Here is a 22,206-nt window from a genome sequence, read left to right as displayed (position 1 = left end):
GAGTCATGGAAAAAGTTCTTCCCACGACGACCTCAAAGCAAGTCTTATATCCATTGTTAATGATAAGAGAACAAACTAATTAACACCACTTCACACTAGGGTCATTGTTGAACCACATTTCAGTTGCCACTCTAATATTTAATTTCTTGATCCCATTTGTTTCTAAATTTCTTGTATACTACATTACAAATTAAACCCCAACATGCTAAAAATTTAAATGTGCAAAGGCTTGGCAGCTTCCATGAACTAGAAGTTTCACTTATTCGACACTAAATTATACATAGATAATTGTTGCATTGTTACAAAAGATCATGTTTTCAGTTGCATAAAGGAACTGACCATAAATTAAGTAAAAGCCATCTGACCCAGGTTGTGTTCAAATTGCCCATAGTTGCATGTTGTGATGGTCAAGTTGTTGTGTTGTTCTTGCCATCAAGGTTAAATCTTATCGGGGATAAGGTCCCCCACTTCTGGCCTCACCAGTTCATAGCTCCAGATCAAAGCATTTACAAAACTTGAAATAGAAAAGCTTGCATTCAAATTAACATTGATAGTGCTCTGTTGGGAAATGAAGAAAATACCAGGGCTGGTGGCTTCTCTATAGACCATCACAATCTGCTCAGTTCAGTTTTTGCTGGAATTTAACCTCCACCCAGCATTGCAGAAATGTTTGCAATCAGAAGAGCTTTAATTCTGGCTTCAACAATGCATAACAAACAAAATCATTGCTGAATTGGACTTCCAGATCTTGTTCACTCCACTTATAAGGAAGTCCAATTTGTGCCATTGAAAATTGTGTCAAACCATGTACAACATCTCTCAGTTATCCTGTAGCTTCTGGAAAAACATCTTCCAACGTGGTAAATGAGGCCAACCAGACACCTTAACCTCTTCCATTTGAAGTATGGGGATTTAGTCATGGAAAAAGTAAATCTTCCCACAGCGGCCTCAAAGTAAGCCTTATGTCCATTATTATTTATTAATGATGAGAGGAAATCCAATTTGTGCCATTGGAATTGTGTTAAACCATGTAAAACATCTCTCAGTTATCTTGTAGCTTCTGGAAAAACATCTTCCAACGTGGTAAATGAGACCAGCCAGTTACCACACAATAGACACCTTAACCAAATGTGCCTCTTCCATTCGAAGTAAGGGGATTTAGTCATGGAAAAAGTTGATCTTCCCACATCAGCCTCAAAGCAAGCCTTATGTCCATTATTAATGATGAGAGACTAAAATGTTAACACCACATCTCACTTGGGTCAGTGCTGACCTGCATTACAGTTGCCACCCTAATAATAATAATTTTTATCCCATTTCTTTCTCTATTCATATTCTATCCCCCTGTCAACCCCCACATTACCACCCTAAACTCTCCCATTTGTCAAGTCACAGGTAAACTTTATTTGCTGCACTCCAAACAATCAATGTTTTCATTGTTATGATGAACAGAGACATGGATTGGGTGTCAGTCATTCAATGCCCATCTCCCTTTACACTCTTTTATATCTCTCCACTTTCATTCCCTTGTCATCTGTCATCATTATTATGCCCTGCAACTCTTGCGACACCTTCATTTTCTACTACTTAAAGAGCGGGCGGTGACCTTTTCTCTTGCTTCTGATGCCCAGTTTAGCTCCCCTCAAGGTTTGTGTGACATTTCTCACAAAAAATTTACAAAGGTATAGTGCCTTTCTTCCTACCACATGTTATTCATAATTTTTTCTACTGCAAGATCATCTTCCTCCTTTCACTTTTATTTTCACTTGATATTCATATTGTTTTAGACCTAGTGAATGACATGCCTAGATAGGGTTCCCCTCTGAACTATTGGGATTTACCATTATATTCAAAGGATTTACCATTATATTCAAAGCTATTGCATCTAAAACTCACTAACCCACTGCTATGGGTCACATATAAGTCTGTTTGTTCATTTTTTGGATAATATATTTTACTCTTTTCACCTGCTTCAGAGAAAAAGGGAAAATGATTGATAAATTCCTCTGCCTCCCCAAAGTAATTCTAATATGGTTTCCAGAGAGTGGTTTAGATTTCAGCGTGAATGCTACATTACTTCTAACTTGATACAACTGTTGCAGTATTACCTCTTATAATCAGCCATGTATCATGAAAATCAAAAGCAACTAGAGAACCATAGGTACATGTACTGCAACTCAACAGTCCCAAAGGTAACAAATGCTAAATTGTGAAGTCAAAATATCATCAGTATAAACCAAAAAGCATAACTAGTAATTGATTTTTTACTACACATTTCTCCAGCATTCCATGGGGGGGTATTTCCCCAACCCTCAAACCCCCATCCCCATTTTTCCCCCTCCACCAAACTGAGAAAATGCAGCAATATCCCAGATCATGTCCCTAAAATCAGGTATGACAATAAATGCATAGGGCACACCTGGCTGTCCCCAAGACAACAGGCAAAATCTCAAAAGTCCCTTGACCATCCTGGGGACAACCAGCCATAACCTGCAGAAAGGCAATTTATTATATTGCTTACAAAAATCATTCATAACATTAAAAAATGACTACTAAATATAAAATGACTGATGATATAATACCAGTATAACATGACAGCATTAAAAAGCAATTAAATTAATTATGAGAGCACTGCAAAAACAACTGCATTATAACAGCAATAAATCTAATTTGCAGGCGAGTTCGAGGATGGGTGCAGGTATGTGGGCATGTGAAAAACAATTTAGGTGTTTGGGTACACACACATACATACACACATAAAAAATAGGAGAAATATAAAGAATTGTAAAATTGAACCATTTCATAGTATGGTACTTGGTTGATCATGATCAATGCTAAATTTCAACTGATAGTGGAAAAATAATCAAATAAGTCATGTAAATAATATCATATACGTCTGTTCATAATTCCAATGAAAATCATTACAAATACTGAATGACAAAATGTAGTTCATCAAAGGGCTTATCAATGATTAAATGTGCATCAATCATCAAAGGGATTATTAATGACTATCACTACTTATTAAGCAACTCCTGAACTTCCACGGGGATCTCCTCCTCCTCTTTAGCTTCCTCCTCTTCCTTGAGTTTTAGTACCAAGGCAAATCCCACTCCACCTTCTTTCATTGCATCAAGAAATTCCCTCTCCCCAACCATCAGTATGCTAGGGCCTACTTGCTTAGTGTCCCTCTATTCCAGTATGGACTGGATCTTATAAGTTACCCCATCCTTCTTAAATGAGTAGGCATTATTCTCACCATCAAGGTGTGCCTTCCTGTCAAATTGCCAGGGCCTATCAAGGAGTAGGTGACAACCATCCATGTGAAGAATATCACACAAAATACTATCCTATACTCACATATACTGAATTCCACTGAGGCTTCTTCATTTACTACTACAAATTGCCCTTTATTTAGCCAACTAACCTTGTAGAGACTAGAATGGGGTATTCTCTCCAAATTCAATTTATTCACAGCTTCTAAAGAAATTATGTTATCTGTAGAACCAGAATCAATAACTATTTTACAAATTCTACCTTGCATCTTGCCATTAATCCTGAAGGGAGCCCTCCTTTGTGAAGTTTCCTCTTTGACTGGTTCCCTTAGCAAGGTCCTCTTTTCATCATCAAGCTTTCTCCAACTACTTCTGAGGTCAATTGTACCTCAGGTGAATTCATACTTGCGGCATCTTGCTGTGCATAGTTAACCGTTCTTGCAGTGCCTTGTGAATTGGAGGCCTTTTGAGGACACCTGTATGCAAGATGTCCCAGTTGAGGGTAAATTTAAAACATATAATCTTTTTATAAGAGGCGGCCATCTCCACTTGGTGTCACCTTACAAATTCGGGACCTTATGAAACCGATGATCTTTTTGAAACTGTCATCTTGAACCAAGTCAAGAGTTTAAGGCCCGTGGCTTGTTATGCCGGAAAGGATGTTATATTTGTGCGTCTTGCATCAAACCATATACAATTTACCAAACAGCAAATTATTATATTCCTCCTCTCAGTCTACCTTGTTACATTCCTTTCTCTCTCAGAAACACCAACAATCAGCCTTCAGAGCTGCACGGCGTAGACAGAGTCGACTTCTCCTTAGCATCATTCTTCCCAATCAGGTCACGTTATTTTACAGTTCCAAGTCTATTCCACTGTGATTATAGTATGGTCTTTCTTTTTGCTGTTGAGAGTACATGGTAGCATAGTTGGAAAACTCGCCAAGCCCCCCAAAAGTTTAATCAGGAAAAACTCGGCGATTTTTTAAAAAAAAACTCGGGAACCTAAAAAAGCACTGAAATTTAATTAAAAATACACTTATTTTGCAAAATTTAATGAGAAGATGCATCTAATAAGTTAATTAAAGACAATACAAAAGAAACAAGCATAGTTTAGATATATATATATAAATGCATAGCGCGTACAAAATTGCATTCTCATGCGGAATGCTCATGGCAGGAAGCAAAATAGTAAATAGTTTCAATCTGTCAAACTAGAAGTAAATACTAAAAGTCTAAATACATCAATGATCAATACAATCACATCTTCCTCTTTCCACTTGCACTAGTAGGAAAGCGAGGGGGTCTAGTCCTAGAAGAAGTGCCCCGCACTAGGATAGGGCGTGAGCTACGTGACTGTGAACTCTGTGGCCGTGCCCCCTTGCTCGACTGGCTCAGGGTCCTGGAAGAGGATGCATCTCCTCCTAATGGTAATGCCTCATCCTCTGAGCCTGAATCATCATCATCCTCGTCCTCATCCTCAATGTCATCCATTTTGAACTGAAAATCAGTTTCAGCATCCCCCTCCATGGCCTACCTCTCCAAATCAGCGATCTCATCCGGTGTAAACAATGGACCTGGCTCCTATGCTGTCCAATCAGAATAAGGATCTATCTCATCTAGATCAAGTGGACCAGGTAGTTCTGAGATCTGTGCCTTTTTTATGCGCAACTTAAGATTATAGTGCACATAAACAAGGTCATTAAGCCATTTTTGAGTCATTCTGTTTATTTTCTGTGTAGATGGACTCAAATAAGCTCCAATTGCGCTCACAATGGGATGAGCTACAAGGTTGGGATAGGACTCTGCGAGCAAATTTCTTTAAATTGGGGGTATTGCCACCCCAACTTGCCCACCAAGAATTTGCAAAACAAAATATAAAAAGTTATAAAGCAATAAAAAAAGATAATCAAAAGCACAACTTATCAATTAGCAAAAGTTTTAAAGTTTGACGCTTTACCTGGTGCTTGAGTAGATCTTGCTCTCTTTGCTAGCATAGAAGAGAACAAAGGACCCCTCGATTCCACACAGATTTGTTGTTCGCTCACAATAAGGTCTCTCTCCGCTTCACTAGATATCATTCTCTCAATGCATTTAGAGAGACTTTCCATGACCTCTCCATTAGGATCTCAGTAGGAATCATCAGCCCTAAAACAAATAGAAAATGATATCAAGTCTTACTACACAACCTTAAAAAGTAAAGTAAAATAAAGTCTTAGTAAAATCCCAACTTCAAGGACAATCATAGTACCTAAATTTGGGATTGAGGAAGTAGCCTACTGCATGAATGAGTTGGTGGAGCATATTGTTCCACCTCCTATCAATTATTTCCCAAATGGGGTCAAATCTGAGACTGTCCCCATGATAGTAACTTCTAACAACCTCTTTCGCCCTATCCATGGCCTCATAAAGACCTCCCATTGGGGATTGCTGCCCATCACATATGCGCAAGACTAGAACTAGGGGCAGAGACATCTACATTTAAAATTGAAAAATACAAATTAGTTAATGATAATAATGAAACTTGAATAAACTAAAAATATAATGTTTTGATTCTTGAAGTTGAAGTTACCTCCACAATCTCCTTAGCCTTTGCAAAAAAACTATCATCAAAAACTATCCGTGCCACAGCCTCTCCTTCGGGCTTCTTTGAATAAGGTGAAGCAACCCAATCAGCACACACAAACATTTGTTTCAAAGTCAATATGTGGTCAAGAATACTTTGCAATGTCAAGAAGACCGTTGCAAACCTTATCATAGCAGGTCTCATCAAATCTTTGCCTTTAGTGGCCTTTCTCATCAAACTGAGAACCCATGGGTGATTATAAATATATTTGGTGACTCGCCTAGCATCTTCCACAACTGGACTCGCCCAATCAAGTTTTCCTATGTCCTCCAAAAGAAGGTCAAGGACATGTGTTGCACAAAGTGACCAAAAAAGTGTGGGATGCCTCTCTTGGAGGATTCTACCTAAAAGATTAGCAAAAAATCAATAATTAGTAACAAATACAAACTTTCCATATTTAGTATTTACAAATTACATCAAATCTAAATTGAATACCATAGCATTACATTCATGATTCATATTGATTCGAACATTAAAAAATAAATTTGCCTACTGCTGCATTATCTGTGATTATTTGCATCACATTCTCTATTCCCACCTCCATGACAACATTCTCCAACATTAAAGCCAATGTGGCTGCATTTTTCACTTTGTTGGAGGCGTCAACAGATTTCCAAAACACCACATCATCTTTGCAAGCAACCAAGAAATTAATGATGGTTGTACTTCTTCCATCTATCCACCCATCAGATAAAATGGTGCAGCCATACTTCTTCCACTCTTTCTTTTGGTCTTCTATCAATATTGTTGCCCTACCAACCACTTTGTCAAGCAACCTACAAAATTTAGGTGTAATATTAAATAAAGTGTTAGTAAAAAATAGTAAATAAGTTATAACAATTAAGATTTAAAATATAACAATGAATTGAAGTGAATCACAATTATTCACAATAACTAAATAGTAAAATACTAACCTTCCACTCATATCCTTGCAATTAGGCGTCTTGTACCCTTTGCCCGATATTGTCATTGCATTCACCATATTGACCCAATAGGGACTATCAGCTGCATTCATTGAGATATTGTTGAAAAAACAAAAATCAAATGCTGCAATATCAGTTTGCTCATGCACCTCCTTGAACCATGCAGTGCCCTCTAATGATGGTTGTGCTTCAGGTGTGCTCCTGGGCACAAAATAACCCCCTATCCCTGATGTGGATAGTGATGAAGAAGTAGGAGATGTAGAAGAAGTGGAACCAGTAAAAGAGATATTTTGTTTGCAGATCTGTGGGCCACGAAGAGATCTTGGTATATTCTCAAGTGCTTCTTCTTCTTCTTGCATATCAAAAAGAGCTCCTTCAAATTCAGCTATGGCTGCCCTCATAGCTAATTTCTATTCAATTTTTTCTCTTCAGCAACTGCAAGTAGGGCATTGATGAATCTTTTTTCTTCATTAGTTACCTTGAGACAAGGATTTGAGTCATGTTTCTTTATGCTTACAAGGTGGTATTTGAGGCGGTGTATGCCTCCAAAAATAACTCTCTCACATGGAATGCATATCACCTTCCCAACATCATTTGGAGCTTCATAGGCATACCGCCATGCCTTATCCCTTGCATTTTTAGGCCAAATGCCTATATATCCAAATGGGCATGGTGTTTGTGGCCACTCTTCTTGCGGGTTTGTCATTTTTTTTAATGCTTGACCGCTGCCCTACACATAAATGTATAAAAAAATGACTAAACAAAGTTAGAACTTAGAAGCTAGGGTTTCAAATGATTCAAACTTCAAACTTCAAACATAGAGTTAAACTTAAAATGATTTTAAATGATTTGAAAACATTTACAAACAACAACAAAAACAAAAGAACATTTTTTATAAAACTATAAAAAGTTTTCAAACTATGATAAAATGAACATACCTAGAAAGAAATTTGTCTTCTAAAACTGATTAGAATCCTCTAAAATCCACTCAAATCCGCCTTGAATCACTTGCAATCAGCCAAGAATGCCTCCAAACCTTCTTCTCTCCACACCTCAGGGCTCTAGACAATGTAAATACAAGAAAGAATGAGGAAAAAAAACACTTTCTGCCCTTTTAACCCGTCACAGGCCGCAAGCCAGTAAAACGCGAGTTTTTACCAAAAACTTGCTGAGTTTTTCCAGAGTAATCGCTGACTAATCGGCGAGTTTTTGCCGTCTAGCCGAGTTTTTTCCGAGCGAGTTAATTGGTCAAAAACTCGCCAAGCTGGAAAACTCGGTGAGTGTTTAAAACTCGCCAAGTACTCGGCGAGTTTTCCATCTATGCATGGTAGTACTCGCGGTATATCAACTGGTGGAAAATATTCCAAGATCACCATGTTATAATAATCCCAGTATGAAATAATAGTCTCCAAAGACTCGCCCTAGCTAGTGAAGCCAATTAAAGAGGATAGAGAGGAGTGGATCCCTACAAGGGAGAATTAATAGCAAATCAGAACTTCTATGTATGAACATTTGAAAACTTTATGATGATTATTAAAACATCCAAGTCAACTCATGATTGTCCAAGTATACTTGGTTGTCAAGTTGAGTGGTGAAATTAAATACCAAGGTGCTCAGTGACTGGACAAGGTGTTTCCATGTCTATTCCTAGTAGGGAGGGCCTTTCTCGGATGAGATTGTGGAGATAATTTAGGGTCCACGGTTGAAAGGTTAAGCCCCTAACAATGTTTCCCCTCTCCACCAAATGCCAAGACATGCACAAGATAGAGATAAGTTATGCATTTAGCATCTATTGGTAACAGGTATTTTACTTTTATGAAATTAGCTTTCTTCGTCAATGTAAATGGTAACCGGTTAGATCAGCTGATCTTCCATTTGAACATGAAATGTATCTGTATACATGAGATACACGTATCTTATGGTTGTTATTTTTGTCTTTCATTTATGTGAATAATGATTCTGAACATATCTTCTTACTATATGTTATTACCATAGTTAGCAATAGAAAGAAAAGGGATGGTACGATGGTATTTGATGCCCTAAATGGTATCTGTCGTCATGATACAGTGGTATTTGATGCCCTAAATGGTATTTGTCATTGTGATATAGTGGTATAACTATTGTTGCCCTAAATGGTATATGTGGATTAACCTAGATTTTGCAAATGTTGCCCTAGGTGGATTCCGATTTTGGAATTCAGGATATGTAAAACTCAAATTCTTTATTTAAATCTATTGATGATGCTATCAATTGTTAGTTATGAAATTTTTGATTAACTGATTGTAACCATTAATCTCATTCACATGAACATAATTGTTATAACTATCTTCCTATGAATATGAAGTAATAACTGTATTTCTTTGATATGCTAGTTGTTAGTTAAGACTCGTAAAAAGTGATTGTTACACTTCGTTTAAGATTTAGAAGTCTTGTGCGGTTGTGCTTCATAGCCTATGGGCAAAAACTATGCCTTAATCTTAGACTACATAACATACCATGATGCTATCATTTTTCTACCATCTCTAACTCTTTCTCCTTGGATATAGTTCCGCCATGATAAAGCAGAACCTTTCAACTTTCATTTGGCTATCCTAACCCTCTCACTCTTAGGTGTTTGATGCATTTCAAAGTGGTTTGTTAGGGCTTCAACCCACTCAATGACTTCCTCAGGATTCAGGCTGCCTCAATAAATTGTCACCTTGTCAATTCCATCCCCTTTTACTGATTTAAGGGTATCAATGAAAGCCCTCTGATCTGCACCAATTCCTCCTACAATCTCAGAGTTAGCTTCTTGTTCTCCTCATCCTTCTTACACTTCTTCATCGTCATTGTCTCTCTCTTTGTTTGCTGACTTCTTAAACTCTTCAAACTTGGTCTCAAGCATCTCTTCAGCATCTTCCTGATGGCTTCTTGGGACATACTTTTTGGAGGCATTGTACTAGCCTCAAACTCTACCTCTTGCTCCTCCTCAAACATACACTGCTACCATGCACCCCAATAGAATCCTATTGGACTCTAATACCAATATGATGAAGATGGATAGTTTCCTTAACTTTACAATCTTCCCTTGCTAATTGCTCTTATTCAATCTTCCACCCAACCAAGCCTCACACCCCTCGTAGAAGGTTCACAACTACTCTACTTCTTCGCAAGTACATCACCAATGCGATTCCAAACAAACTCATTAGATCAAGTTCAAGAATAGTTCTTAAACATTTGTCTTCCCACACTTCTACACTTATAAGGTTGGTGGCCTATATGGTGTTTGGGTGCTCAACCTTGGTTCCAACTCTTAGACTTGGTATTCTAGGGCCAAAACATTCCATTTCATGCAAGAATCAAGTCCCAAAACAACTTTTTCCACTCAATCTCCTTGATTTGCCTAATTAGGCCTATTTGCCCTAATTAGGTCGACCTAAAAGGTAATTTGACTGCCAAGTTTGACCACTAGGGTTTGTGACCAATCTGAGACTACTTTGGAGTACCCTTTTCAGAGCTTCGAACAATATCTCACTTCCAATCTGTGACCCCCCAAATGAAACACCTTTCCTTTGCAACCCTCCTTTTCGGGCTAAAGAACTAATTGTTAGCCCTGTCAACAACTTGAAGAAAACCTCGGTTTTAGCAATCAATCGTGACTTCCAACATATCAAGATGGATGGGTAGACTCTATTGAAAACCTTCCAACTCACTCAAACCCCTGATCCCACTCTCACCAACCTAACATCAACTTTTCAATCCAAACAGGCCTGTCACATCTCGAATGCTAGGCATAGGGCTTGGTCCCAACAATAGCCATCAAAGGGGCCCTTCCTGCAACTTGATTTTTCTTATGGTACACAGGTAGACCTATCAATCCCCCAAGTTTCATAATTTTCCACTGCTGGATGATAGAGCAAAAACCATGATTTTGACCAAATCCTAGTTCAACCAGGGTTTTGAACCACCCTAGACAAGATTGCTTGCAGAATAAATATTACAAAGGATGAGCAAATGAAACCAATTGCCAGTGAGAGGTAATTCGATATAGTTTCAAATCATAACAACTATCTACACATACCAATCCAACTTGGATTGTTGGCAATCAGTTTTACACGGAAATTACAGAAAATGCTCCTTGTTCTCATTCACCAAAACTCTTAAAACTTCAACAACTACTTCCCCTACATGCCTTGAGGCTTACTCATGTCCATTGCAACCATATCCAACAATTACAACTAATTCTTGAATTAAGGGACCATTGATGTTTAGTTTTGCACAAATGTTGCAAAAAATTGCAAAGTTGCTTAACTTTTTGGCAATTTTTACAACTTTTTGCATTACTCAATATGGACCCTATGACTCCTATTTGATCACATTTGGCTTGGTTATTACTAAAATGACCCAAATGTGCCCTTACATCATGTTTTTGGCACTATTGGCCACTATTACAACTTTTTGCCCTATTGGCCCTAAATGTCCCTGAAGGACATTTGGTCCAAAATTGGACCGTAGTTTATTGATCCCTATTACAACTCTGAGTAAAACCTCATTGTGAGGCCTTGATCTATATCTTTATTCCTCTATGATGAACTCCTACTTGAATGTCATGGATTGATGACAAGGTGCTCCTGCACCAATTGGTAGACCATAGTTCATTGATCCCTATTACAACTCTGAGTAAAACCTCGTTGTGAGGCCTTGATATATATCTTTATTCCTCTATGATGAACTCCTACTTGAATGTCATGGATTGATGACAAGGTGCTCCTGCACCAGTTGGTACCTTCTTGTGAGATTTCACAATTGCCAACCGTTTCTTGCAATCTTTCTTCATGTGACCAAACTTGTGACAATAGTTGCACTGAACTCAACACTTTTCTTTGAAGATGTCGCAGGTTCACTTGGAGTTTGTTGCTAGAAGAACTAAAATTTACCTATGTGAATGTTTGAGGCTTGGGTTGTAAAGCCACCTATTCAGAAGAGGAGGAATTTGCATGCCTTCTGAACTAGCTTTCCATCTATCTTGCTACAAAAGCTTGTTGCAGAGATCAATGAACATCGGAGCAACACTAGTACAAGCAATATCGAGCATCTCCATGAAATGCTTGTAGAATCAATGCACGCCTTTTAGCATAATCACTACCATATCTTCTTCCTCCATCTTGCAACCAATGGCCTCTAGCTGGTCACATATGTCCTTGATTTTTGTAAGATGTGTCTAGAGAGACATATTCTCATCCATCATGATAGAAAATAACATATTCTTTAGAAAGAAAGCTTGGCTCTTATTGGATGTCTCATGAAGATTTTTCAAGATGTCCCAGATTTCTATATTTGTTTTGTCAGAAGGCTTCAAGGGAGCTAATCATTTATAACTGAATATTGATCAACATGACAGCTTCTCGATTACATTCATCCCATTTATCCTAATCTGATTGAGCTTGAGTAGAATGTGCCTTTGTACCCAGAATCATCTTATCAAGACAACAATATTCAAATATCATTATCATATGTTGCTTCTAGGTGTCGTAATTGAGGTCATTAAAATGTTGATTTCCCTTCAACATAATGTTGGTCAAAGATGCCATCACTGAAATGGAGGTTGCTAGTCAAGCCTATAAAGGCACAAAAAAAGAGCTAGAGGTTTTGGGAAAAAATCCTATTGTAGCAAGCCTGAAAATATTCAAAAAATCGTCAAAATAAAAATCCCGCTTTTTGAAATTCAGAAAATCCTATTTTTTGAAATCCAAAGCTTTGGATTAAAGTATCAGCCACAGGAATAATTGAAATGATCACTTGTGTCCACAATTTACAAAACCCCTACTCAGGTTTAATGGCATACAAATTACAGAGTTGGGCAGCCAAACCTAGTAGATTTATGGCTGAAAGATCACTTGGTCTTTTGGTGAAGTTGAATGACTCACAAAGAGCCCACCAAGATCACGTCTTGATGACATCGAGATCGTGCTCCGGGTGATTTTGGCGTGAAAGATCAATCCTTGGCTCCAAGCCGAAGAGGTTTCAGTCATGAGTGGGCCCGTATTGGATTCCTAAAACGTTTTTGTGGTGGCCTTCATTGGTTGGTAGCTCGTAGGCTTAGTGCCTTTGTTGGGCTGTCTTGCAGGTCTAAACCATCCAAAAAGAAAACATGTAAATAGTGTTTAGAGAACAAATTGAAAAATCCCAAAAATCGTGTTCATTGGCTACATTCAACAAAAAAAAAACGAAAGGCCGGAAAAAGCAGTGAAAATCATGGGTGCTCTGCATTAAAAAAAAAACACAAGGTACTGGGAGTGGAAAATCCAGTTCTAAGGTGGAAGTTTTTGGGGAGCTAGCTATTAAAAATTGCATTTTTATGTCATAATTTTTAGGCGGTAAAAAAATACAGATGGCTCCTATATTTCCAAAAGAAGAGACCTGAATTTGGGCTAGAAAAAAGCCCATGAATTTCAATTGAAATAAACACTATTTCAGGAGGAACATACCCATGAATTTGCAATAAAACCCTAGGTCAAGTTTTCTAGCAAACTGCGAAGGATTAAAAAGGAAATTGAGTTTCTCCGAAAATATTTGTTGCTTTGATACCATGACACTTTTAAAAATGGACTAAATTGTATAAACGATACACACAAATAAATAGAGCTCACAAACGCTATTAAATATTAGCTAGAGAAACTGTCTAAATAAAGATAATGTCTAAAAATAGATAAATTAGGAAAACTTAAAATAAAGCCTAAATGTACATTACCTAAGGTTCTAGAATAACGATCTAAATATAGGAAGAACCTAGGGTACTAAAAATATTCTAATACAACATAGCATTGTATGAGAAGTACAAACAAACAATGCATTTTGGAATGTGGTTGGCAGTCAAGCTTTTGGAAACATCATATGATGTCTCTCTCTCGTGTGTGTATGTGTAGATAGATATGACCCCCACTATCCCCAAAAAAGCCCTCAAACTACAATCCTTGATACACACCCCTCCCATCCCACCATCTTGTCCCAAAAATGTCATGGAACATAGTAATTTCATCTATGTGAAAATATAAGATGATTTTCCAAATTGTGATCAATTATTTGATCCTAATTTGACTATTTCATCCTAATCTAGTATAGGTACCCCCTTGAGTATCATTATGGCGCCCGGATAAGTTGGAGGCACTCTGTGAAGGACCCACAATACCCAATCAGTAGATGGTGGGTAACAATAAACACATATTTTCAACCAAAACAAAGTACTCTACTCTTGCACTCCCTCCAACACATGCATTCACTCTAAAGTGAGTCTATTTGGTGTTTGGCAAGTCATTTGACAAGCAAAAAGCACCAATAGCATTTTTTCCTCCAAGTTGTTGTCCTTAAGTTTTCAAGGTTACTTCATTTTTCCCGAAGGTGAGGGCTACAGAGCAATAAGACATTCACCTAGGCTTTGATACCATCGCACAAGGAAGATTTAGCCATCAAAGGTGAATAAGTCTCATTTTTTTCAAGTTCTCAATTATTTTTCAAGATTTTAACTTCTTTTTTTTTAAATCAAACTTGTTAAAAAAAAATACTAGTGAGTTCTAAATATTTTCAAACAATTTGTATAATAAGTGGTTATAATACCAATTTTCTTTATTTTTTTAGGTTGCAATATTGCTAATTTGTCAATATTTTAAGTTAGGCTCATATCAAATGGTAAGAAGTGCTAGTTCAGTTGCCTACAATAAAGAGAAATATTTTAAATTTGATGCATTGTCGCCTCTTTAGCAACATACAATCATGATTCCCCAAATTCTTGGTGAAAAGTATTTCCTTTGGCATTGTAGCCAATGTATCTAATCTATGTGATATCCCTTCACAAGGAACAAAAGCTTGTCACTAAATAAAAGTGGGTAGCAAAAGAAACAAATATTAGCATACTTTAAAGAACAAGAGGATGTCAACATGAGAAATAGTACATCAAATGCTCAAACATCCTCTAGCCAAGAAAGTGGCTTCATAAAAACAATTGTCGCATATCCTTGCATGTCCATGCCACAAGCTTCTAATGAAGAGAACGTTTCAATTACACAAAAAAAAATGACCATTGCAAAAGGCCTTCAGTAATGAAGAGAGGTTGTAAATCAGATCATTGCTCGTTGCAAATACGACAACGGGCTTCCTTTCAACATTTTTTTATCACTTTATTGGTGGGATATGGTGAATACCCTTTGCAATACTGCTCCTAACTATGTTAGCCATGAGTATGAAAAGTTGTAAACCACCTTATTGGTCAAGGAAAAAGCTCTAGTAGAGACACCATTGAGAGTAATCAAGGATACATGACTTGAAAATGATGTGACCAATTTTATGGTTGGGAAGATCACAAAAAAGGCCATTGATAAATATTATAATACTGTCTACAAACAGGGGTGATGTTTATGTAGTGGGGATCAAAAGAGGTGAGCAAAAAGTTTAAATCTCATCGCCGATATCCTCATAGAACCCATGTCACGTCCCTGGTCAAAACTCTCTCTACAATGTCGATCTATTTTGTGTAAAACAGCTGACAAAAAAAGAAAATCAATTAAAGCCTTATCCTAAAAAGATTTAATAATAAATAGGAAAAGGCAAATAATGATAAATAATATCTAATAAATAAATAATGTAATATAATCATAATATTGAATGGGAAAAAAACATTATAATTTTTTTAAAATATTAATAAAATATTAGCAAAAGCCTTCTACCAATCAAAAAATATATAATCATAATATAAATAAATATATAATAATATCAAATATGAAGATATATAATTGGATAATATAACGTAATGTTTTAATATAATATAATATATTTACAAAATCAATAATAAGTAATACTACCTATAATATATATTTTAAATCCTTCTAAATTATTATAATATTAATATTTTTAATATTGTAATATTTAATATTTTAACCAAATAAAAATAATATTTAACTACTATATCAGTAAAACTTGAATTTGACTAAAGCTAGGGTCAAAAGACATGTCTTTGGTTGGACATTCCTACCTCTTGAAGAATTGTTACTCCAAGAGATGGTTTTGGTCCTAGCTGGACACTCCTACCCCCTTTGGATTGGTTACTCCAAGAGATGGTTCTAGACTTGATTGGATGCTTCTGCCTTTTATGGTGTGCTTACTCCAAGAGATGGTTCTAGGCCTTGATTGGATGATTCTGCCTTTTATGGTGTGCTTACTCCAAGAGATGGTTCTAGGCCTACTTGGAGGCTCCGACATCTTGTGGATTGGTTACTCCAGGAGATGGTTCTTATCCTAGTTGAACACCTGCATCCTGTGGATTGGTCACTCCAAGAGATGGTTCTATTCTTAGCTGGACACTCCTACCTCTTGTGGATTGGTTACCCTACGAGATGGTTCTAGTCCTAATTGGATGCTTCAACCTTTCATGAACCAACTAAACTATATATACATATACTTGTGTCTGCTCTATGTTTTCATGTGTATGATTTGTTTCTGGATATATACATGTATCTACTTCATGTATGCTTTGTCTACATGCATTCATGTGTCTGCTTCGTGTCTTCCCACATTCATTTGTGTTCTTTGTGTTTCATTTGCAAACTCCATGTCTAACTCTATCCTTTTAATAGTTATAATGAAGCACAAGATATATTACATTATAAGCACATGAGTTAAGGAAAATTACATCCTAACAAAAGAAAGGTGAGCTACAAATGAGATTGTTCATTGCTCAAGGACAAGCAATTTTTGGGAGGGACTATCATATCCCCTAGTTGAAACCCTATTTGCGATATCCCCATCTATTTTGTAAAAGATAAAAGTGACAAATAAAGAAAAACAACTAAAGTTTTACTATAAAAAAATTTACAAAAGGTAAATACTAAATAATGATAAATAATATCTAATAAACAAATAAACAAATAAATAAGTAATATTATATAGTCATAATATAAATAAATATTACTATTAAAATATGAGGATATAAAAGGCAAGAGCCTACAACAATATCTAAGAGGTCATGGGTTCGAGTCTATTTGAGCTTAACACATACTAATAATTAATCTCAACACATAATAATAATAAATAATCTAGGCTTTGGCCCATAACCTGTCCAAAAAAAAAAAAGATATAAAATTAAATAATAACATAATATTTTAATATACTATAATATATTTACAAAATAAATAATGACTAATATATATCCTGTCACAAGGTTCGAGTTCGAGTTTGAGTTCGACACCAACAAAATTTGGATGAAGTCTGGCAAGAGAAAAAAGCTTGAAAAAAAAATTCGTCACTGAATTGATTGATATAAATTAACATTTTTATAATTATTTTAGTAAATCAACAAAAGAAAAAGAATATTAAATTGAATTTTAAAAAACACACAAATATTATCATATAATAGGTTTAAATTTTTATTTAAATATTATTAATATATCAATAGTAATTATTTAATAATATAATAATAATATTATGAATTTTAAGAAAGGTAATTTCTCTTGCAAATATCTAGGCATGCCTCTAGACAAAGGAACCAGATCCACAAATCTAAGGAATCATATATCACAAAAAGTAGATTCTAAAATGGATAATTGGAATAATAAGTGGCTATCTAGTGCTAGTAGATTAACCATGATCAAGTCAGATCTGACAGCCCTACCAGCCTATCAAATGTCCTCTCTACCTCTTACTTCCAAAGCAAAAGAGGATTTTAAAAAGAAATTTAAGACTTTCTTCTAGCAAGGCACTTATCAAAATAAAAAGTTTGCTCTAGTCAAATGGGACAACATATGCAAGCCGATTAAGAGGGGCTGGGGATAAAAAAGTTAAATTGGTAAAGCAAAGCCTTTGGTGCTAAACTTGTGTGGAGACTCTAGGGGGAGGCCCACAGGAAATGGGCCAAAGTTATCTTCCATAAATATCTATTCCCAAATGACCCCCTCAGTATATTTAGATCAGTCTCTCTCCCAAGGGATTCGAGAGTCTAAAACTTTATGTTAGCTAATAGACCATTGATTGCAAATCATCTTTCTTGGGACGCGGGGAATGGTCACTCAACACTATTTTAGGAGGACGCTTGGGGAGGTTACCCCCCCTCCCCTAGCTAACATCACTCCCCCTAACATTGGTAACTCTTTAAGAGTCCTTTAAGGTGAGTCCCTACTCAATTATATCTCCTATTCTAACAACAATCCCCAATTAGATTGGGAATGGAGATTTTGTGAAGATATCCCTCTATCCAATGATGAGAAAATAGAATTTCGGAATATCCATAAAGCTCGTCAAATCTTTCCCAAGATTAAAGATGAATCATTAGTATGGACCATGGCTAAGTCCAAACAATATAGTGTCAAGGAAGGTTACAACTCTATGGTGCTACAAAGCAATTGGACCTCCCCCTCTCGCCCTCGACCTTTGTTGGAGCGAAATTGGCCTCCCCAAAGCAGGTATGTTCCTTTGGGCAGCAACCCAAACGAGAATCCTTATTGCCGAATAGTTTAGGAAGATTGGGTTCTTAAGCCCCTCCCTGTGTTATCTTTGTTAACAACATGAGGAAATAATGGATCACCTTCTCCTATCTTGTTCCTATGCCCACCAATGTTGGTCTTTCTTTGCAGAAAACTTCACCTGTCCATGGCCTTTCCAAACTCTCTTCTTGACCATCTTCAAGCATGGCCTTTTAAGGCCCCCAAAAGCACATATGAATCTTTTTGGACCTCCGCCCAAGCAATACTCATATCGGAACTATGGAAAGAACGTAATCAAAGGATCTACAAAAATATGTCAATGCCTCTATACTCCCTTTGTAACAAAATAGAGGCCAGCATTGTGGAGAATATTAATAGTAAATTGTGTTCTAAACCCTTAATGTGTAGGCCCTAGAGGATCTAAATTGTTTGGTCTTCTCCCCCTCCCTCATGGTACAAACTCAATTTTGATGGAGCCCCTAGAGGTAATCTAAGTCAAGTAGGCATTGGATGTATAATCCATGATTGGGACAGTGATGTTTGTGGGCAGATAGCCAAGCCAATTGGTTTGGCTTCTAAGATAGCAGAAATGGAGACTCTGGAAGAACTATTTCTCTATAAGAGGCTTCATATTGATAATCTAATCATTGAAGGGGACTCCCAGATCATACTTAATGCTCTTAGAAATATATTCTCTCCAAACTGGATCCTAAACTCTAGATTGGATAGAACCTTGACACTTGTCAATCACTTCTCTCTATACAAAATCACATATATAGAGAGAAGGTAATACCCTTGCAAACTCTCTTGCTAATAAAGGTGCAGATGGCATCCATATTTACAACCCCCCCTAAAAACTTGTTGCTCCTTTTTCCTCACCCCCTTAATTCTCCTTTTACTAATTATGATTTTGTACTAACCAAGATCACATCATTATTTATTTTGATTTAAACAAGATTGAGATGGATGCCTTTTTGTTTTAGCACACCCGTATTGTGTCATTAACCCAAACACTTGAGGTAAGCCGGCAGTACCGAGTGCTTGGTACATCAAAGTTTGCAAATCACCAAAAAGGACACCATTGTCATCATTATTTATTCATTTTTTCCACTTCGCACATCTCTATCTTTATTACCCAATCAGTCTCACACAATTTATGGGATTTTTTCTCTCTTATTAAGTGCTCAAATGTTCTTAATTGGCATTGTCTTTTGCAATGGATACTGTCATTAGGATGAAGACAAACAATAGGCTTTTACAGTTTTGGGGCCAAATCTTTGATAGGAAGCTTATGCTCATGTTAAATGCTCCTCACAGTTTGGCTATTCAAGCGATGAGGAAGATTGTGGGGCAAGAATTTGCACTCCTTAAAGATAGGCCGAAGTCCAATGCTGAAATTATAGCAATGTTTGCTGCCACAATTTTGCACGTTGGTGGGGATAAGAGGTCTACCCTAGAGCTGTGCTACAGTTTATTTAAACCCCACTAGTGGTTGAAATTGGTGTAATTCTAGATAACATAGACGACAATCTATGTATCCCCCAAAGAAGTGAATTTGGGGTTACTGATAGACCAGTGGAAGTTCATCCTATTCCTATCATTAAGAATGTTGCTGGTTTCAATGAACAGATCCCTTCTATCCGTCTCAATTGGTAGTTTTTACTCTCTGTCATGCAAATTCGTCAACCCCCAGAGTGGCATGGCCTGGACAGGTTTCTCTCATAGGATCACATGGGGGAGAGCAATTATGATGTCGACTCATCCTCCAAGGAGTACTAGTTAGCTATTTTACTAGCTCTCATCTTTTAGACTGCTCGAATTTCAGCTTTCTTTGACATTTGTCTTAAGGTTGCATATTTTGAAGATGTTTCGAAAAACTTGGATTTGTATAAATATCTATATAGACACTTTAGATCTTTATGGTTACTATTTTGCGTCATCGTATTTTGAATTGTTGTGAGTTTGGATTTGCAGATTTTGAAGTTTATCTTCTCAGATGTGGATATTATTACAGGGCCCAAAAGCTGCCTAAGTGTTTCTATCAAAGGACTGATTCCTAACGCTTGCTCTGCAGGATGTTCTATATTAGCGTAGGCTTTATTATCTTACGTTAATTTCTGATGTCTTAAAGGGTTTCATGTTTTAAGAAAAGGTTTTTTTTCTTCTCTACATTCAATGAGGATAGGGAGCTAAATGGTTAAGTTCTTCAACTAGCTCGGTGATAACTTTATTTATATGAGATGGCCACTAACCAGAGAGTTCTTTTACTGGTTTTTCATTTGTGGGAGCCTCATATTATGTGGGCTTTTCCTTTCTCAGAAATACGTGTTCTATTATGGATACTCACTTAACGGTTGTGTAATTATGTAGATTTCTGGGAATCTTGTCTATTACTCCATATGGGCTGCTAAGAATTTGTTATTATCCAAATTACGCTTGTAGATTTTTTGCTCTTCTCTAAAATCTTATATGTATTCTTTTACATAGGAAATCCCGCTCCCACTCTTCCTCTTCCCCTCCCTTGATCTTACACCAATGCTTAATCTCAGGGCCCGGGTGATCTAGTGGAATTATTTACAATTTTTTAAGGCAAAATATACTTTCTCTTCTAATATGGCTTCCAAAACTGGGTATCTTTCCTTTAGCCCTGGAGGCACTTTTGAAGGTCTATTCTGTCATATTTGCTAGTTTCACCCCTCACCATGAGGACCCTCTTTCCTCCTTCGAGAGGTGACGGTTGTGGTTAAACTAAGCATGAAGGCATCTCCCCATTCCCCGTGTCCTATACTTATGCTTAAAATTTTGCTTCCATGTTATCCTTCAGTGATATGGATTCTGCTAAACCAAATGGAGACTTATGCATTTATGTTAGCTTTGATAAATGAAGTGGGCACTTGTTTAATGAATTTTTCTCATACTAAGCTTCAACCTCTCCAGCCCCTCTCTTAACTACTGATGATTAGTGTGGGAATATCTTTTATGGTATGGCGAGCTTTAAATTGCTCTATTCATGGATCTCTGTTAAATGGCTTTAGCGATACTGAAGAGTGAAGCATATGAATACGAAATTTGTTTTAATAGCTTCATGGTCCTATGCTCTGTTTTGGCATCCTGGCCTCAATCTAGAACTGTAGTCAAGTTTTGGGAGATGGTGTGTAGGTCTGTTATTACCAGGCTGAAATAGTAAGCCCACACATCCTTGACCCAATACAGCAAGTTTCTTCTCCAAAATAGAGAAATTGTAGGCCCACACATCCTTGACCCAATTTGAGGATGATTTCTTTAAGATTCTCAGTGGTTTTATAAGGGGAGAATCCTTTCACCTGCCCACCACCTCGATCTGTTTTTTTAGGCTGCTATGTTCTCTGCGATTGCAAGGCCTCGGCGAGCTGAAGACGGATCTACAGTTGAAAGCAATTTTTCCAGCACTCTCTCCTATATTTCCATTTTTACTATTTTGGCTCATTCAGTTGTAAGGGCTGGTATGCCAACTCAAAAGCCCTCAATTGGAGGCAATTGTAAAAGGTGGCCACCTCAACCACATAACTGATCTCTGTAAATAGAGGGTATGCCCTCTCAAATTTGTAACGGAGGATTCTCCCTTCCCTCCCCATGTATACAGGATTTCGGTCCCGTGCTACACCAAGGGTTTTCTTCCCCATTCTTTTTCCCCTTGTGCCCGCACTTTGAACGGGGTAGTACAATGTGAATATTTTATAATATAATAAAATTTGGCAATAGCCTTTTATTGATCAAAAAATAATAATAATAGAGCCTATAACAAAACGGTAAATTGTGAGCCTCTTATCTGGAAGGTCTTGGGTTCAAGTCTACTCAAGCTTAAAAAATAATAATAATTAATCTTGGCTTCGGCCTCTTACCGATCAAAAAAAAAATCATAAATATATTAAATCATATCGATCAAGGAATTGTAACAAT

General features: G+C 36.9%; 3 protein-coding genes across 3 annotated transcripts in view; all 3 read right to left on the bottom strand.

The window, feature by feature from the left end:
- The window catches only part of LOC149533871 (protein TRIGALACTOSYLDIACYLGLYCEROL 4, chloroplastic-like), a 49,363-nt gene that overhangs the window by 1,800 nt on the left and 25,357 nt on the right, over positions 1-22,206 (bottom strand). The gene's annotated exons all lie outside the window — the stretch shown is intronic.
- On the bottom strand, positions 4,370-6,237 carry LOC149533873 (uncharacterized). The gene is made up of 3 exons (XM_089803648.1): positions 5,844-6,237; positions 5,523-5,746; positions 4,370-5,419 (listed from the first exon to the last, which is right to left on the bottom strand). Exons 1-3 carry the CDS (start codon positions 6,069-6,071, stop codon positions 5,401-5,403), a joined length of 471 nt encoding a protein of 156 aa, XP_089659774.1. The 5' UTR covers positions 6,072-6,237; the 3' UTR covers positions 4,370-5,400.
- On the bottom strand, positions 6,370-8,366 carry LOC149533872 (uncharacterized). The gene is made up of 2 exons (XM_089803327.1): positions 6,812-8,366; positions 6,370-6,673 (listed from the first exon to the last, which is right to left on the bottom strand). Exons 1-2 carry the CDS (start codon positions 7,219-7,221, stop codon positions 6,370-6,372), a joined length of 714 nt encoding a protein of 237 aa, XP_089659453.1. The 5' UTR covers positions 7,222-8,366.

This window comes from Cupressus sempervirens, chromosome 10 (assembly GCF_028749045.1).
Source record: "Cupressus sempervirens isolate cs-2001-9-10 chromosome 10, ASM2874904v1, whole genome shotgun sequence".
NCBI lineage: Eukaryota > Viridiplantae > Streptophyta > Pinopsida > Cupressales > Cupressaceae > Cupressus > Cupressus sempervirens.
This window is presented reverse-complemented; position numbering and strand designations above follow the sequence as displayed.

Bases quoted from the DNA above. Each gene is read 5' to 3' on its own strand.
- LOC149533873 (XM_089803648.1), bottom strand. From the start codon at position 6,071: ATGAGAAAGGCCACTAAAGGCAAAGATTTGATGAGACCTGCTATGATA. The intron at 5,747-5,843 runs GTAACTTCAACT...TTTTAAATGTAG, and splicing joins AGGCTAAGGAGATTGTGGAG to ATGTCTCTGCCCCTAGTTCT.
- LOC149533872 (XM_089803327.1), bottom strand. From the start codon at position 7,221: ATGAGGGCAGCCATAGCTGAATTTGAAGGAGCTCTTTTTGATATGCAA. The intron at 6,674-6,811 runs GTTAGTATTTTA...TAAATTTTGTAG, and splicing joins TGCAAGGATATGAGTGGAAG to GTTGCTTGACAAAGTGGTTG.